This window comes from Glycine soja, chromosome 18 (assembly GCF_004193775.1).
Source record: "Glycine soja cultivar W05 chromosome 18, ASM419377v2, whole genome shotgun sequence".
NCBI lineage: Eukaryota > Viridiplantae > Streptophyta > Magnoliopsida > Fabales > Fabaceae > Glycine > Glycine soja.
This window is the reverse complement of record NC_041019.1, coordinates 8,682,953-8,702,706: the sequence shown is the minus strand read 5'-3', so window position 1 is coordinate 8,702,706 and position 19,754 is coordinate 8,682,953. Positions and strand designations below refer to the sequence as shown.

The 19,754-nt window shown below is 35.3% G+C and overlaps 2 protein-coding genes across 2 annotated transcripts; both read right to left on the bottom strand.

Annotated features, from left to right (window-relative positions):
• On the bottom strand, positions 1-3,706 carry LOC114394891 (disease resistance protein RPM1-like). The gene is made up of 2 exons (XM_028356574.1): positions 926-3,706; positions 1-380 (listed from the first exon to the last, which is right to left on the bottom strand). The coding sequence occupies exon 1, from the start codon at positions 3,647-3,649 to the stop codon at positions 929-931; it is 2,721 nt and encodes a 906-aa protein (XP_028212375.1). The 5' UTR covers positions 3,650-3,706; the 3' UTR covers positions 1-380; positions 926-928.
• An 8,444-nt stretch (positions 3,707-12,150) lies between these two features.
• On the bottom strand, positions 12,151-14,752 carry LOC114394896 (probable long-chain-alcohol O-fatty-acyltransferase 1). The gene is made up of 2 exons (XM_028356576.1): positions 13,856-14,752; positions 12,151-13,225 (listed from the first exon to the last, which is right to left on the bottom strand). The coding sequence occupies exons 1-2, from the start codon at positions 14,472-14,474 to the stop codon at positions 12,816-12,818; spliced, it is 1,029 nt and encodes a 342-aa protein (XP_028212377.1). The 5' UTR covers positions 14,475-14,752; the 3' UTR covers positions 12,151-12,815.
• Between the last annotated feature and the right edge of the window lie 5,002 nt (positions 14,753-19,754).

Sequence of the window (19,754 nt, the reverse complement as noted above, 5' to 3'; positions counted from 1 at the left end):
AATTTAAAAGAAATGAACTTGAATTATAGATAAGAATTGAAATTGCGTCAAGTTAACAAAAATTTGAGTACACATTTTAGGAAAAAGGGAAACAAGAGAAAGAGAAGAAGGAAGCTTAAAAAATCAATTTGATGCCTCAAATCCACTCATGCATCCACCATTTCACGAGCCGGAAAAGAAAGAACTTGAGGAAATCTTGAGTTTTCCAGTTGTCAAAAATTGTCTGCCTTTGTAGGAACACTATTTTCAGCTTCTTCGTATTGTGTTGGTGTTAATAACGCTAAAATGGGCGTAATAATTAACACTCAAAAAACCACATGATTGGAATGTCGGAAACATTGGATTTGGAACACCTCTTACAATCTTCCCTCAGTGCTTTCCTAAAATTCATGGTTGTACAAAGTGGGTCAAACTTCAAAGCATCAAAATTAGGAACATTTAAGACAATCTAATTTATGAAAAAAATCCACATTATTGGACTTCAATCGTAATGAAACTTTAAAAATCCACAACATTTACACGAAATATATGCTTACGACCCTATAAAAACACCAAGTTTATTTCTTCTTAAAATGATACAATGAAATTGTTCAAGTATTTATCAACATGGAAATAAAAAACTCAATCCAGTTGAGGTCAACATCTACCAATTCTGAGCACAATAATAGAAAAGATTATAATGGTGAGAATCCTATAATGAAGAATCGTTAACTTTGGTTGGTGTAGGCATATACTTGTCAGACAATTCTATCCCTAACTTGTAAGTGAGATGTTGTAGAGAAAGGAAAATGAAGCAAATACTAGAAGAGAAAATGAGGCAAAAGTAATTATTTTAGGAATTAGATAATGGTTGCATTTTTTATTGAAGAAAAGAAAAAGGCCACGAATGTCATTCTACAAAGTTATAGATGTGAAAAAGACGCACCTTCTATTTCCAAATACGCACATGGGGCACATCTTGGATGATCCAGTGGTCTTCTCCTCCATCAGGAGCAATGCGCTGCACCAATTCAGTTGGCATGAAGTTGATATAGAGATCTTTAAGCTTCTCCAAGTGTTGAATTCCCGAGGGAACTGTTTTGAGTTGGGGGAGGTCTTGTAAAACAATTTCTTCCACAGAACACAGTGCTCCTCTGTCGATAAGGATGCACTTCAATTGATCCAAATGTCCGAGGTGCAGTAGCTTTAGTTTCTGAAACCCTCCACTTTGAAAATTCAAAGTCTCACCTTCATAAGCATTGTCACTTTCTAAAAAGAGGAACAACAACCTTGGCATATTTTTTAGTGATTTCAATGCATCATTAGTTAACCTGGAGCCGCGCAAACGCAGTTGCACAAGATTTGGGAACTGTGAAATCCAATTTGGCAACCTTGTTAACGTCCCAAATAGGTTAAGCTTCCTATGTGTAGACATAGGTGACGTAATGTACAAGTCAATTACTTCACTCTCATCAGATGTATCAATAAGTAGTTTCTCCAAGAGTGGCATCTCATTTATCAAGGAACTCAGAGTCTCTTTGTGTTTTCCCTTAAAATCTATCACTGACAGTACCCATAACTGCTTTAGCTTTCCTACCTCTCTAATGACCACTCCATCATCATCTATAGTCACTGGAGGTATCTCTTGTAGGGATGTCATGCCTCCAATATCCTTCCATTGAATTAAACCCGCATTATAAGACAGAAGCTGACGTAGCTTAGTAAGCTTACGAATCTCCTCTGGCATCTTAGACACACTTGTGTCTCTTATATCCAAGGTCTCCAAATTCTGGAGCTTGCCAATGGATTTTGGTAGACTTGTTATCCATGTATACCGGAAGCTTAAATACTTCAAGTAGCATAAATTCCCCAAATTTTCAGGAACATAACGTAAACCAGAACCTTCAAAATCAAGTACCTTCAGTAGCATGTAATTTGTAGGGAATTTGTTTACCAAGTCTTGAGATAATTTTTCAAACTTTCCTATCATGATAAGAATTGACCGAATGGGTGAGCTTCCTATACTTCCACTAAAATCATCGGTTGCAATTGTCAGGCGTCGAACAATCTTACTTGATATAGATTGATCAGGCCCGTCAATATACTGACAAAATCCTGTATCCTTGACTTTTCTAAGGATCATGTCGTGTATTAAGTCATGAACACGACAACTTTTAACTTTGCCATTAATTCTAAGTGAGGATACTTGCACCAAACTTCTACGTACCAACCCTGATAAATATTGTTGCCCAACTTCTTCCAAAGATTTTCCGGTTTCATGTTTGACAAACCCTTCAGCTATCCACTGTCTAATCAATCTATCAGATTCAACTTTATAGTCCTCCGGATACATTCCGAAATACAATAAACATGATCTGAGATTGATCGGCAAATCATCATAACTTAAACCTAAAATTTTTGTTATACTATTTAACTCAGAATTCCTCTCCAAGTCTAAACTTAGATCTCGACTAAACTGTCCCCATTCAGGTGCACTTTCATCTTTTTGAGACAAAAGACCACCAATGGCCACTATTGCTAGAGGTAAACCTTTACACTTTCTAACAATTTCTAGAGATATATCTTTAAGTTCTTCTGGACAATCTCCATCGGAACTATACTGAAATGCCTTCTTACAGAACAATTTCAAAGATTCTTCTTCAGTTAAAGGTTTTTCTAGCTTATGCACCTCAACAAATGATGATTTCCTACAATATTCTGCAACTTTCTCATCCCTGGTTGTGATTAATATCCTACTTCCATTTTTATTATCAATTACAGCAGATTCAATGTGATCCCAAAATGTTTCATTCCATACGTCATCAAACAAGACAACATACCTCTTGTTGCGCAAGCGGTTTCTGACTTCTTCTGTCAACGACTCGATGGTAGAAACATCCTTGGGAGGGTCCTCCTTTTTTTCTTTGCAAAGTTCATTCAGCATATGCCTCAGCAATCCTTCAGCAGAGAAGGATTGAGAAACTGTGATCAACACATGGCACTCGAAATTGTTACGCACCTGGTCAAAAACTTGCTTGGCAAGAGTGGTTTTTCCCACCCCTGCAATTCCCACCACAGAGATGACAGTGGGTTTTTCTCTTCCCTTTGTCAACCAATTTTTCAATATACCTCTAGGGCCATCAAGCCCCACAACCTCATCTTCCTCGATAAAGAGAGGATCCCTTCTAAGTTTCTGCCATGTGATATCTTGATTTCCTCTAGAACTGGTTTGTCTTTGCTCTAAAGGAAAATGGCTTTGGAAACCATATCTTTCAGCACGAACAAGGGATTTAACATCCTGAATCTTATACGCACTTTGAAGGCGAAGGATTTGAGTTTTGATGAAGGCAACAGCCTCACATAGTAAAGCTGCACATCGAGGATCATCAGGTTGCTTATCCTCACAGGAGATGTTATATTCATCGATGACATCTTCCATGCGAAAAGCTGCTTCTCTCAGCCGCATCACCCTTTCTTTTATTCTATGACGCCTTCCATCATCTTCTTCGGCTTCAGCCACTTTATCAGCATCATTGATGAAATCTTGAAAGCTTTCAAGTTCATCTGTAATGTCTCTAACTTCTTTGGGGAGATCTCTCAGCATTTTGACAGCTTCCAATATTTTTGGAAGCGCATGCTGACCAGCCAAGGACACTGCAGTTTCTGCCATTTTAGTCTTGCTAGCTAGCTCTGTTTTTTTGGTTTGTTGTGAGTCCAAAACTTGATGTTCTTCAACATTATGTATAGCCATGTCCATAGTAAGAGGAGGACAATTGATTAATATTTAATATTCTTTGATTCAGCAAGTTGGATGTATTGTTAATTTATAAAGTAGTTATTTATTCCAATGTATTGAAATATTCCATTATGGTTGAACCAATTAATACGAAAACGCCAAAGTAATATTGGTTTAAGTCATAATATTTTACATTTCCAAGTTGAAGTATCATCCACTTGTCTTAAAAACAAATGCTAGATATGACCAGCACTAGTTTCAGACAAAGCTGAACGTGTATGCCAGCACTGAATTTGTCATTGTTAATGTTAATTATTTGTCACCGTATCCATACCACATTACGCTACCCAATTTTTAAATAAGTGCTAAAACTAATTATTCCATTCAAATGATGTTTGTGGTTTTTATTTTGTAAGCACATATATTTATTTTATTTATCTTATAAATATTATTTTAATTAATTAAATTATTTCAACTTATTTATTTAATCACAAATTTTATTATTTTTCTAAAATTTTATTTATTTTTAAATAAAATCATTTTTAATTCATTTTACAAAAAATTGGATGTTACTGTCTCCATTGCCCACCCATGGCGAGTGATTAATAAGTTTGTCCCATGCATTGATTAATAAGTTTGTCCCATCCTTTTTAATAGGTTTGTCTTATCTTTATATTATTTTTTAAAATTATCCTTATAATTAATACTTCCCTCTCGTCTAATGGTTTATCAATAGATTCTCTTTCTTCTTTTAATGATGGGTATTTTTAGTCTAAAAATAATTAATGAAAGAAATATTATAGATTTAGTTTTATAAAATAGAATAAATATCTTTTTAAAAGTCTTATCAATAAAAACGGGGACAAAATAATTAATTTCAACTAATAGAAAATAGTGTGTAAAAAAAGAATGTTTTAAAGTCTTAAAAGAGCATATATTTATTTTATAAAAAGAAATTCTATTTTCATCCATATCAAATTAATAAATAAAACATCCTTTTTATTTTCTAAGGACATATATTTATTTTATTTACCTTACAGACATTATTTTAATTAATAAAAATATTTCTCATTATTTATTTAATCACAAAATCCTCATTATTTTTCTAAAATTCTATTTATTTTTAAATAAAATCCCTTTAAATTTATTTTACGAAAAATGGGATGTTAGAGTCTCCATTGCATGCCACCCATGGCGAGTGACATGTATGCAAGAGCACAATGTCCAAAACCCAGGTAGAATAATTCCCTGGTCAATCCTCTAAATTAAAGCCCCTGCAAAACTTAAGGTTCGCGCTTGGTAAGTCCTACCCCTCATCCCATGACAACTCGAGCTAAAAATGGGATCTACAAACCGAATTTGAAATATTTTTCTAATTTTCATGCCATGACTACCACTACTATATCTCCCTTACCTAAAGATCCAGCTAGTGCTATTCGTGACCCGAATTGGAAAAATGCAATGTTAGATGAAATTAATGCTCTTGTTGCTAATAAAACATAGGAATTGGTACCTAGGCCACCGGATGTGAATGCAATCAGGTCTATGTGGATTTTTCGCCATAAACGAAAATCTGATGGTTCTTTTGAGCAGTATAAGCCCGTCTTGTAGGTGATGGGAAAACACAGCACCCGGGTGTTGATTGTGATGAGACCTTTAGTCTGGTTGTCAAACCGGCTACTATTCGTATTGTTCTTAGCATTGCTGTTTCTAAATCTTGGCATATTCACCAGTTAGATGCCAAGAATGCTTTCTTACATGGCTATCTCAATGAGACAGTTTATATGCATCAGCCCATGGGTTTCCGTGACAAAGGTCGCCCGGATCATGTGTTTACTAAAGAAATTTCTCTATGGCCTTAAACAGGCTCTGTGGGCCTGGTATCAGCGTTTTACAGATTTTGTTGCCACCATTGGTTTTTCTCACAGTAAATCTGATCACTCATTATTTATTTATAGTCAGGGCTTGGATATGGCATATATTTTGTTATATGTTGATGATATTATTCTTACAGCTTCATCAGATCGATTGAGAAAGCATTTTATGGCTCTCTTGGGTGTCGAGTTTGCTATGAAGGATCTAGGTCCTCTAAGCTTCTTTTTGGGGATTGTTGTGTCCCGCGATGCTAATGGTATGTTCTTATCTCAGAAACAGTACGCCACAAAGATCATTGAGAGAGCTGGTATGGCTAATTGTAGCTCTTGTCCCACTCCTGTTAACACCAAACCAAAACTTAGTGCATCGAAGGATTCACCTTATGAGGATCCTACGAAGTACCGAAGTCTGGCTGGTGCCTTACAATATCTTACCTTTACTAGACCTGACATCTCTTATGCAGTTCAACAAATCTGCCTTCACATGCATGATCCCAGGAACGAGCATAGAGTGCTCTTAAGCGTATTTTGTGTTATTTCCAGGGTACTTTGTCTTATGGTCTACACTTGTATAAATCCTCTTTCAACAAGCTCATTTCTTATACTGATGTTGACTGGGGAGGATGCCCGGATACTAGACGTTCTACTTCCGGCTATTGTGTTTTTCTAGGTGACAACTTGATATCATGGTCGTCCAAAAGACAACCAACTTTGTCACGTTTCAGTGCTAAGGCTGAATATCAAGGAGTAGCTAATGTTTCTGATTCTTGTTGGATTTGAAATTTATTACTTGAACTACATTGTCCTATTCTTAAAGCTAATCTGGTTTATTGTGACAATGTGAGTGTCATTTATTTATTAGGAAATCCGGTACAACATCAGTGTACCAAGCATATTGAGATAGACATTCATTTTGTCAGGGAAAAGGTCGCTAAAGGCGACGTACGAGTTCTACATGTTCCTTCCCGTTATCAGATCACCGATATTTTTACCAAGGGCCTACCTCGTATTTTATTTGAAGGTTTTCGAGCCAGTCTCAACGTTCATGAATCTCCCGTTTCGACTGCGGGGGTGTGTTAGAATATATGATACATATATTCTATATTTATGTATATCTCCTATTTTGATTATGTAATTAATCTTTGCATATTATGTCCAGATTCTTAGCTAATTAGTGTCCTACTTTCTAGGCTAATTATATTCTTATATATTATATATATTCTCACGTTACTAATGAGAAAAGACATGGATTCAAACTCTTTCATTAATTTTTTTGGAATCAAATAAAAAACCAAAAATAGTCTCATATTGTAAAAATTGTTCAGAACGATAAATATAGACTCTAAAATAAATATAGAAAATGATGATCGATGAACAGAACGATAGAACTTGGAATTGGAAACAGACAAAGATTTTGTTGTTTAGATGTTGTGTCAGGCGCAAGGGTGCTACGTGATACGTGTTGTATTGTTGCGTACCCAGAATCATGCCCGTGAAATGAATCGTTCCACCAATTCACCAGGATGGAGATGAAAGGCTCCGTACGTGGGATGCCGGGATGTATGCGATTTATAGGCATTCAGAATCCAGACGATGTCAAATCCAGAGAGGTTGAGCCGCATAGACAAAGTTTGATCTATAGACAATAGGTTTAATTCAAGGGAAGGAGAAGAATAGATTTTTTTTATGAACAGAAGATGAAGAGATAAAAAACGTGAAGAATGGAGTCTGGAGAGTGAGATACGTTAGTTAGGAAATTGGGATGGGTTAAAGGAAAGTTAATAGGGATTTACTTTTTTGGGATAAATAAAATACTTTAAATGACATTAATTGTGATATTGGTTAATTTTTAAAAAGATGATATTGATTGACTAATTTTTAGGGAAGAGAGAGATTCTAAATTATTTTATTTTGATCAGTTAAAATTTGTTAATAGTTAGTAATAAAAAAATTTTAGGGGTCTAAAATTTTTTTTTTTGAGCCTTAGGCTGATGCCTAATTTGCCTTGCATCTTGTACGGTCCTGTGTAAGATGATATTTTCAGTTACTGTTCATGTGAGTTTAAGAGTTTATTTGATTCATGCGAATTAAATAGTATTCAAACTCATTTTTAGCATATTGAGACAAGACTCACTACACTCAAACTAAACTCACAAGTCTATTTTCACTTACTATTCATATGAGTTTAATAGTCTATTTGGTTCATGCAGGTTAAATTAATAGTATTCAAACTCATTTTTAGCATATTGAGACAAGACTCAGTAGACACCCAGACTAAACTTGTGTTAACTTAATCTAGATTGAATCAAACGAGTTTGCTTGGAAGATATATAACAGTTTTCTTGGGTCAATTGGCGATTAGGATTGTCATTTATTCCTCAATTGCGGGACCTTGAAACGAATCCGTGGAATCCTTCTAAAAAACACATGCTAGATATGACCCGCGCTAGTTTCAGACACAACGTGCATGCCAGCACTGAATTTGCCATTGCTAATGTTAATTATTTAATTGTTACCGTATCCATACCATATCACGCTACGCAGTTTTTAAATAAGTATGAAAACTAATTATTCGATTCAAATAATGATGTTTGTCGGTATTAGTTTTACCAACAAAATTAAACAGCCCTGCATGTCAACTTAATTGCCTGTTAGGAATAAATTAATATTTGCTTGTTCTATTGGCTCTGTAGCTTTAGGCTCATACTTCCGTTACCAACTTATTTGCTTAACAATATACATCTGAACTCTGCAACTACAAAGTTTAAACGAATAAAAGAGACAAATATGTTTGTGAATATATCATAAAAAAACAGTTTAATGTTTAAAGTACAACTTGTTAAACAGATACAGTGAAATATCAATTCAAGCGGCCAATCTTTCAAGCTTTCTTTATTTTCCGAGAAAACGGAGGAACATCAAGACGGAATATATAAGACTATCATTTTTAGTATATATACGTCTTATTTTGAGTATATATAACTTTTTTTTTATTTACTACACAATTAAATACAAGATGAACAAACAATGACAATGGTGTACGTTTTTATTGTTATTTAATTTTCTTCTTTTGTACGTTTTTATTGTTATTGTGACTCATCCTTTAGGATTCTCCAGGTACACCCCAATCACTTCTACAGAGCTGCATTGCTTATGGGGCACTTTCTTTTATCATTGAAGGGTTAACCAAGCAACGATCTGCACTTGCATATCCCATGTCCAAGAAAACAAGTGTACGCAACCAGGGTATAATTCCTACATCTCATTGAGAAGGGTATATTGCCTTTTATGCATCATTAATATAAGGTTAAGGTGTATAGCATATGCACCTTTCTTTTGCCTTCTTTGTAGCTTTCTTGTAGTCTTTATGGAAACTTTTAGAAATAATATAAGGGTGAGACACATTGTAACATGGAATGTGCTAAATCATAGCATGTTGATTACACAATGTTCTTTATCTGATTTTTTGTATCGGCAAATGTTAGTTTTGTTAAAAATGTCAGTGTGGAGATTCAAACTTATGACCTCTCTCCCCTCCTTTCTCCCTTTACCCTTAAGTCCTTCTTTCCTATCCACTAGGTCAATCTTATATTTATATGTTCTTTATCCGTGGTTTCTATTTCAAATATGGCATCTTCAGCTTGCTCATTTGCATGTCAACCAAAAGGCAGCAGTATATGGTGCTAAAATGATTTGAGTTAGAAAGCAATACCCGTTAATTTAAAAAAAAAAAAATGGTTTTACGTTACCCAAGATTTGCAGCAGATCTTTATAGCAACATATTCTTAATATTATTATTAATGATTTGAGCCTGTTTATTGCACCTCAAAACACATTATCTGTTTTATTATTATTTCTGATTTATTCAACTAAAATATACCATTTCTAGTATACAACCAATAAACTTCAATGACTATCTTTTACAGTGTCAGCAAGAAATCGAAAAAACATTTTTTTTAATCAGCAAAAGTTATATATATGTAATAAAGAAGGGTACCAGAGGTAAATACAAAAAGTTCATAGAACTTCCCCATCAGCTCATGACAGCGGTTACAATATATTTAGGCGATGATTGCATAAATAAAAAATAACCGTTCAAAGCTCCACAACATACTAGAGTATTGTAATTCACTCATTTCCTCTCCTAGTATAGTATCCCACCACTAACCAGCTATAACATGTCTTTGCTGGATAAAATTATGCAAAACAAAGTCATGTGGAAGTTACCCCACTACCAAAAGCCATATACCATGCAGAGAAGTTTTCTTGATAATAACACAGCGCAAGTTCTCCGCATGTATGTGGCAAAATAGATTAATGAACTCACCTCCATAATTAGCATTTCCACCTGACAGATTCCACAATGCTACACATACCCTTTCCTGCACATTTTTGATCGAATTTCCTGCACTCAGCTACTTGCCACATACATAATGTCCTGCCAAACCATCCATGTACGCAAACTGCTGGATTAGATGACCATTGAACAAATGAAAAATTAAAACCAGAATCCAGATTATGTAACCATGACCAGATAAGGAATTTAACTTCCTCTATCAATTTCTTTCTGTCCACTAACTGTTGTCTAAAAACAACTGTGTTCCTCAATTTCCACACACAAAAGACCACTGCTCCCCATGTTGCTTGCCAAAATTCTGATTCAATTCTAGAACCTCCTAAACCTGCAAATTACCAGAAATGAACTTCCAAACTACTTGGCTGTGCAAGAGAAAGAGATTTCCATGAGATGCATTCCAACCAAACATCTTGAATGACATTAGAAGAGATGAAAAGATGTTGAGCAGATTCTTGATGACCCAAACAGAGAGGACACATTTGATCACAATTCCTATCAATGGCATTTCTCTTTACCAAGTTATCAAGAGTTGGCATTCTATCTCTGAAAATTCTCCACATAAGAATTTTAATTTTCCATATCTACTCAAAAAGTTGTCAAGTTTCTCCCGCCCCTCCAAGTTGTTGAATAAAGTGATAGGCCGATGAAGTTGAAAACTGCCCTGAGGGGCATTGCTTCCAAAACTATCTGTCTTCTCCTGAAATTTGTAGTTGGACCCCTTCCAGTAATTGATGAAGCTGTTGTATAAGTTTAGTCTCCCATACAAAAGGGTTCCTCCTCCACTTCACCTCCCACCGCCAAGAACCATCTCTCCATGAACCCATCTTAACAATCACTTCCTCCTATTGGTCGGAGATAGTAAAAAAGTCTAGGGAAAATATTAGCTAAACTTTGTCTATCCACTCAATCATTCAACCAAAACCTTGTTTTAAACCCATCAACAAAACCCATTCAACCATTTCACCTCATTTTTTCCTCCACAAACTCTCTTTAAATCCCTCCACCACCATGACTCATGAATTTGTTCTCCCTCATTTAGAATGCCCCTCCAACCACCATACTTCAAAATTAACACTTCTTTCCAAAACTCCCTCCCCTCACCATGGAATAAATTTAATCTCCATTTCTCAACAAAGCCTCGTTAAATGACCTTATATCATTTACTCCTAGCCCACTCTCACTCTACTCCTTGCAAATATCCCCCCACTTAACCCATGCTATTTTTTTATTCTCATTTCCCCCTCCCCATAAAAGCCTCCTTTGAATCCCCACTAGAATCTATGAGCTTTTTGTGTGAATGAAACAGTAGAACTTCTCAAGCCAACGAAAATCAGTACATGTTCAACACCCCGCATATATCTTGACCAATTAACTACTTCAGGATGAAGAGCATCTCATGATTCTAGATAATTAGAATGACTTTCAACAGACTTTCTGAAAATTTATTTTGCTAGCAGAAAACAATCAGGACAAAGTGATAACAACTAAAGAATGTTCCCATTCAACTCTAGATGCCAAAAAGTTGAGGCTGACACTAAAATCTTAAAACATGATGTCGTTTACTGAAAGACACTCAACCAAAAAATTATATATACAAAAATTGAAATTTATACGTCTTATTTTGTCTCAAAAAAATATTCTTCATTATCAAAAGAAATACAAATACATACTCTTATTACTTTATTCTTCGTTACTATGCTTACGTATCTTTTTTTTTTCATAATTAATTATATATTTATATTTATTTTAAATTGTTGTAAAGACAAGAGTTTAATTTTATAAGTATTTTATATTAGCTTGATCATCATTAAATTGAGTAAAACTGTGACATAAGATCTAATCGTTAAATATGAATTTAGCATTGACAAAAATGGAGTATACGAGAATTTAGCATTGACAAAAATGCTATAAAATACACAAAAAACATAAGGTGTCATTTTTATAATCCTATGTGACAAAAATCATCTATTTTCATAAATACTTTCTTGATGAATCCATTATGATAATTTTAATTTTTAATCCATTTTAATAATAAAAAAACCATTATAGTCATCATTGGGCTGTTTAACCACTCAAACAAGGAATAACTGAAGCCTTTAAATATTCTGGCGTGCAACCAAGATCATGTTCTAAATCTTACAGATTCCAAGCAAGTCATCAAACGACAAATTACCACTTCCAAAGACAATTTTATTTCTGAAGTTCTACAGGCAGCAGATTAGCTACCCAAATTAATTGCCACGCTTCTGTGCCTCTCGATCTTGCCTTTGACTAATCTAGAAGGAAACTTAGCCAGCTGTAACAGTAGTTCAATCATTTATTACTAACTAGTTGTTATTGCTACAAGGGGGGACACACTTTAATTATAAATCTCCTAATGGATGATATTTTCCTTAGATTAATTGTTATTGCTGCAAGGGGGGACACACTTTTCCTTTTTTTTTTTTTTCCAATTTTGTAAGAAAGAACAATGCATTAATCCAAGATAGAGATGGTATTTTTTTTTAAACCACGTATGTGTGTCTTTCATTTGAAACACTATGTGCAATTAAGTTTCTTTTTTTTTTTTCAAATATTTAAATAAAGATTTTTTTGCCTTCAAACCTAAACTCATACACCCATATATTTTTTTATACACCCACGTAAATCCAATAAAAACATAAAATACTTTAATGTTTTTAGACTTGCACATTTTCAGATGTTAGCTGTTGAGTCACACTCATCATTTTTCAACATATTCAACATATATGCCTTATTCACAATTAAATAATTCTTAAAAAAAAAACGAAATGTTTTACCCTTTAAGGTAAATATTACAATTATAAGTCTCTCTCATCCTTTAACGTTTACTCTCAAGAGTTAAACATTCTTAATGGTATATCTTAGACTTAACAAAATCCACCAAAATTACATACTCTTCACTAGACTTCCTATCCATTTCATTCCTCAACAATTGAGGAAAAAACAGCCAATTTACTGAGATAGCCAAGAATGCCACCACGAGTTGCCCTGACACGGCACGGTGCAGCCGCCATCCACAACGGAGAACCACCTTCTTAACAGCCACCTCGGCCACCGTGCACACACCGTGAAGCACAAAAAAACACGTAACTTCCCACGTGGGAGGTACACATGTAACATGATAATAGATTAACTCATGCACAAGCCCAAACACAAGGAACGTGGCCAACATGGCAGCTGACGTGGCACATGAGGGACCCACTAAACCCGTAATCGTACAGCTTACATGGTTGTATACTATAAAGCGTAGAAGACGAGAAACAATAAGTAGACATGGCAATGGGGTGCGGCGAGTACGGATATTGTCTCCACAATCCCTTATCCCGACTTCCTAACATATCCCCATACCCGTACCCGATACCCGACGGGTTAAAGTTTATTATCCCATCCCCGTACCCATTGGGTACCTGTCGGGTATCGGGTATCCCTGACTCCGTCCCATACCCAATTCAAAATAGAAAAATAATTTTTTTTTGTAAAAAAATATTAAAAATTTGATTTTAGAAAAAATAAATTGATTGTTAAACATTTATTTTTAACCACTTATATATCTATAAATTTATCATAGCGCATGTGTTTATAAAAATCGTTAAGAAAATAATATTAAATTATGTAAAAATTCTAAAATAAAATTAACGACTAATAAAAATTCTATGTCTTTTGATTAAATTATGCAAAAGTTTTAAAGATTTTAAGTGGCGGGAGGGGTTCGGGTTCGGGACGAATCTAGTAATCCCATACCCGTATCCGTACCCAACTTTTGATTATCGGGGAAAACCCGAACTCGAACCCGAACCCAAACCTATACCCGGTCAACTCGGGTATTATCCATCAAAGTTGGGATGGACTCGGACGGGTACCCACCGGTATGAGTTTTCTTGTCATGTCTAACCATAAGGTTCCATCTATGACCCCAAAAATCTTGAAGTGAGGATGAAAGGTAGGGTTCGTTGAAGTGTGGTTCTATCTCTAAGCCAAAAAGGGTTTGAACCGGGGTTGCAATAAGAGCAAAAACAAGCTCTAAGCGCAGGTACAAGTGAAGACAATAGAGGACTAATATGAAATGAGGGTGGAAGTATTCATTGTACTCATAAAAATGTGCGATCATTGCAAAAATAAGCAATTTTAAGGGCAATAGCCATTTTGGCTTTTGGGTGTTGGTGGTGTTATTTTTATTGGTTGGTGGATGTTGTTTTGGGGTGATGGGGAGGGAAGCTATGGAGATGAAATGGACAATGTTTGGGGGTGATAGGGCAAGAGGGCCTTTGTTGAAGGAAAAAAGTAGGAGCTTGAAAATGCCAAGTTGAACAAGGAAGAAGGAAGTGTATCCAACTAAGTTAGGTGAAGAGATGTTCAAGGGAAGGATGATGAAGAGGTAGAGAATAGGGAGAAGGGAGAGAAGTCTCAAGAAGCCCTTTGGTATTCTTGCAGCTATGTAATAACAATAACATAAACCTAAGATGGCTGAAATCCACACTTTGATGAACCTTTCAATTTCACCATACATCTCCTCTCCTTGAATCTATGAGTTGAGTATGTGAAATGTCAACGGAAATTATGAGTATTGTTATAGGGTGAGTCTCGGACATTTTTTTAATCATCATGTGCTATAGAAGACTTTAGAAAGGAATGATATTATATGTAAATAATTGAAGATGTGTTATAAAATATGCAACACAATACACACAATATATATTATATTTGAATGTAAGCGTTGACTAGTTCAATGATTCTTGTTGTTACTGAATAATACTAATGGCTTATATTTTCCTTTTAATTGTTATATATTGCCGCCAGAGAGAGAGAGAGAGAGAGAGAGAGAGAGGTGGCTCGACTTTCTTCTATGATTGTCTCCTACAGGGGACAGGGGACGCCGAAGGGGATGCACTTTTTTTTTCTTTCAATTTTTTTAAGGGAGAAGTGAATAACAATGCCTTAATTCAACAAAGAAAAGATATTTTCCATTAAAAATAATCTCTTTGAACCCAATATAATTATTATGTACAATAAAAAGAGTTTTCCAAATATGTAACATAACTACTTAATCAAATCTCATTCAAAATCACTAATTAAGGTAGAATTACAATTTCCTATTAGTTTATTCATGTTTTCCATTATAGGAAAATCGAGAAGATATCGCTTAAAAAATCAATTTGATGAATCTTGCCCTTTGATGGCTCAAATCCACTCATCCACCATTTCATGGGCCGCAAAAGAAAGAACTTGAGGGAATCTTGAGTTTTCCGTTGTCAAAAATTGTCTGCCTTTGTAGATGATGGCTGGTTGGCCTTAGGGAGACAAGCGTAACCATAAATTGTTAACCAATGATTTCCTAAAATATTCCTTGGCACAAAATGACAAATTCTGTTAGCAAGGAATTAGTATAAATAAAGCAATTGTAAGGCACACATGATATGAAAAAAGCTAAGTTTCCTTTCTTTCTTGCCTTGTCTGGAGGTACTGGCCTCGAATCCAGTTTTCTCTATCAATTTTGGTGCTATCGTTCCATCCAATCCACACCATGGGTACCTTCGATAAGCTTGATGAAGTTTTACTCAGACTCACCAATCATCAACTATCCCTCGGCGAATCCATGCACTCACTCACTCAGAAAATTGATGAACTCCTTAATCGTGTCACTCTCATCCTCTCATCATCTTCTTCTCCAACACCTCCACCATCACCATCGGTACCTGCAAACAATCACCGAATGAAATTAGATGTGCCTCGTTTTGATGGCACCGAACCACTTGGTTGGATTTTCAAAATCAACCAATTCTTCGAATACCATGGCACACCAAAGAATGAAAGACTTACCATAGTTTCATTCTACATGGAAGGCAGGGCGCTCGCGTGGTTCCAATTCATTCTACATGAGCCTTTCTGTCCCTTGCCCTCTTTTCTTTGTAGAACTGCGCCACCAATTGGAGGATCATCCTGAGTATCGACATCTCCGACAAGCAATCACGGCGGACCCCGACAAGCACTCTGGATTCACTCTTGTTCATAACTTGATCCTCAGGAAGGGACGAATTTGGCTACCAAAGGACCTGCCCCTAATTCCCACATTACTGGTGGAGTATCATACAACACCCTTGGGAGGCCACATGGGGATTGCGAAAATGATAACTCGCTTGACGAAAAACTTTGAATGGTCAGGACTTTGAGAAGATGTCACGAAGTTTGTCTCGCAATGTATTGATTGTCAGCATGCTAAGTACGAGACAAAAAGAGCAGCAGGATTACTATGCCCTCTGCCAATTCCCCATCGACCTTGGGAAGACTTATCCTTGGACTTTATCACTGGGCTCCCACCATATCACAACAACACAGTTAATACTAGTAATGGTTGATCGATTTTTAAAAGGCGTTCATCTTGGCATGTTTTTAGCGACACACACAGCCCATGCGGTAGCCTCGTTGTTCATGGAAATCATGGACAAGATTGACGGTCTCCTTTGCAGCCTGGTCTCTGACTGTGACCCCCTATTCGTTAGCAAATTCTGGCAAGAGTTGTTTTGTCGGAGTGGCACACAGCTAAGGATGAGCTCCGCTTATCACCCACAAAGTGATGGTCAAATGGAGGTGCTAAACAGGGTCATAGAGCAATGTCTGCGCACATTTGTTCATCATCAGCCAAGGGAATGGGACAAGTTTCTTCTCTGGGTGGAGTCGTCTCATAACACTTCATGGAATGCGGCAACAGGCACCACTCCATATGAGATCACATTCGGGCGCAAATCCTTTAATTTTCCTGATTATATCGTGGGTTCTTCAGCTCTAGATGCAGTTGACAAAATGTTGACCAACAGAGAAGAAACATTTCAGGCCATTCGCAAGAAGCTTCTCAAAGCACAAGACTATATGAAGATAACTGCAGATGCTAAACAAAGAGAGGTGATCCACCAACCAGGAGATTGGGTTATGCTTAAATTAAGGCCCCACCGAAAAGTCTCCGCTAAGCGACCACAAGCAATCATGGGCAAGTTGGCTAAGAGATTCTACGGACCATTTCAAGTTCTGGAACGCATAGGACCTGTGGCATACCGCTTGAAATTTCCGGAAGAAGTCCGCATACATCCTGTTTTTCATCGCTCCCAGTTGAAAGCATTCAAAGGCTCCCCAGAACATATTCAGGAAGTTCACTTTCCAAAACAATTTGTTCAACACCAACCAGTCATTACTCCCTTAGCTAGCCATATTAGATTATCAGCGAGCTTTAGAACAAGGGCCTTGGGAAGTGTTGGTGCAATGGGAAGGGCTATCCCCGGATGACACCTCGTGGGAGAATTGGGATCAATTATGTGAGGATTATCACCTTGAGGACAAGGTAGTTTTACAAGGGCCGACAAATGATACAAAAGCTGGGGCAGTTAACAGAGAACACAAAACAGAGGTACAAACACAGAAACCAAGGGTACAGATAGCAAGAAAGTAGAGATGGCCATCACAAAGCCCTCTTACCTCATAGACTACACATGAGAAAGAAAAGTGAGAAAGGAAGCTGACCTGGAATGAAGAATTGCTAGATGATGGCTGGTTGGCCTTAGGGAGACAAGCGTAATCATAAATTGTTAGCCAATGATTTCCTAAAATATTCCTTGACACAAAATGACAAATTCTGTTAGCAAGGAATTAGTATAAATAAAGCAATTGTAAGGCACACATGATATGAAAAAAGCTAAGTTTGCTTTCTTTCTTGCCTTGTCTAGAGGCTGGCCTCGAATCCAGTTTTCTTTCATGTTTTCTTTATCAATATATCTTTAATATAGAATTTTAACTAAGGAAAGTAATTTATCAGAAAATTTAAATTTATTGTTTGGATGTTTTTTTTTGAAGAATTTAAATTTTTGGAATTTTAAAACATAATTTTAAACCACTAAAAATGTGGAATTTTAACTTCCTTCTAAAAGGTGAGAAATTGAAATTCTCTTCTTACATTAGAACTTTCCAAAAAGTTCGTGTATTTCTTTTATAACCTTCATCCTCTTTTCCACCTAAAAGTCCGAAATCGTATTCTCGAACTCGTGACTCATTTTCTTTCACCCTCAATTTTAATTTTTTTTATATAAACACAAAATTTTGAAAATAAAAGAATTTCAATTGAGGTATTTGAAATTCTTAAAATTTAAAATTCCTCAGAATTTGAAATTCCCTCATCCAAACACACTCATAGTGTTTTCATTTCAGATTTCTTCTTTTATTCCCAAAACCATAAATGCATATGCTACATGTTGCCATCGTTGTATGTCCAATATGTTTGTCATACCTCAAGTGTACCTTACGCAATCATGATAGTGGTTTCGAAAGTATGGATATCAAACCCAAATGACGAGTTGTATTCTCAATTAGTCAAGTTTATTAAATTAACAGTTGAAGTAATTAAAAAGATAATTTAAATATTTTTACGGTTTTGGATTTATAAGTAAACAAATATACGAATATAAAGAAAGAGTTCATTGATGATAAGAGTGGTTAGGGGTTATGACTTACTAGTACTAATTTTCCTTCAACCCTAGTTGTAATAAAATGCTTTCTCTAGTTAATTATTCATTCACAAAATCAACTAAAGTCTATGATCAAGGTTAGAAGATGCTTCTTGCCTTAAATCAATACCGCAATGATCATTGGTTCTATCAATTTAAGTCAAAAGAAAATCAATTATAGGAAAAATTAATTAAAGATTAACTAATGTATTGGAGATTACCCAAAGAGTTTGATCATGCAATTTGACATAAAACACTCTCTACCTAAATCTACCAATTACATGATTAGTATTATGCAATTGATTAAGTATTAAAATGATTGGTTTCAAATAAACAATAAAAACAAGAGAACTAATTAACATAAAATCAATGAGAAATTTCATTAAAATGAGGAGAATGGTACAAATGAAAAGTTATCTAATAATCTTCGGACTAGGAGGACTAGCTCCTCATGATCAGAACAACACTAGCAATCCTAGATAAAATAAACATAAACATACCAATAGGTAGGAACAATGATCATAATCCATTCTAGCGATGTTGTTTAAGTTCTTTGGCTCTTAAAAGCTTTCAAGATTGTCTCAAATTTGTAAAAGATAAGAATAAAACTAAAAATAATTGAAAAATGATTTTTACATAGTCTAGAAACCTATATATAGCTTCCTAAAGATATTTGTTTGAAAAGGAGGACTACAATCGTGGTTAGAAGTGACGCTGAAGCCTTGAACCATTATAAATTGACTATGAGCCTCTTGATCTACCATGATCGTGGTCAATTTACCATGGCTATTGTTGGATCTTGACGTTGTTTGGGAGGACTCTTATCACTTTATTGTGATCATGCTGATTACCACGACCGTGATCAATGTACCACGATAGTAATCAAGTTATGTAAAGTTCTTAAATCTTCATATATTTGTATAATTTCCTACTCTTTCACTCAATTGAGTGGTTATACTTTTGGAATACAAAACTAGTGTCCAATTATAAATTCTATCAAGAAAATGCATACAAAATAACATAAAAGTTTGTACAAAATATCACTCACAAAGTGATTTATCAATAACTTATATAAGTCCGATTTTAGAAACATTGTTGTGTTGTTTTATGAGAGTTAAAATATGTTTGTGATCAAAAAGTGTTTTGAAGTTTTCAAACATCAAGGATTAAAAGGAAAAAAAAGAGTGAATAAACAAAAAATTATGCAAGTTAATTGAATATTTTAGAATTCAATAAAATTTTCAAAAATTTTAAAAGTAAAAAAAAAGCCTTACTTTTTTGTCGTGCTATTTCTTTATTTA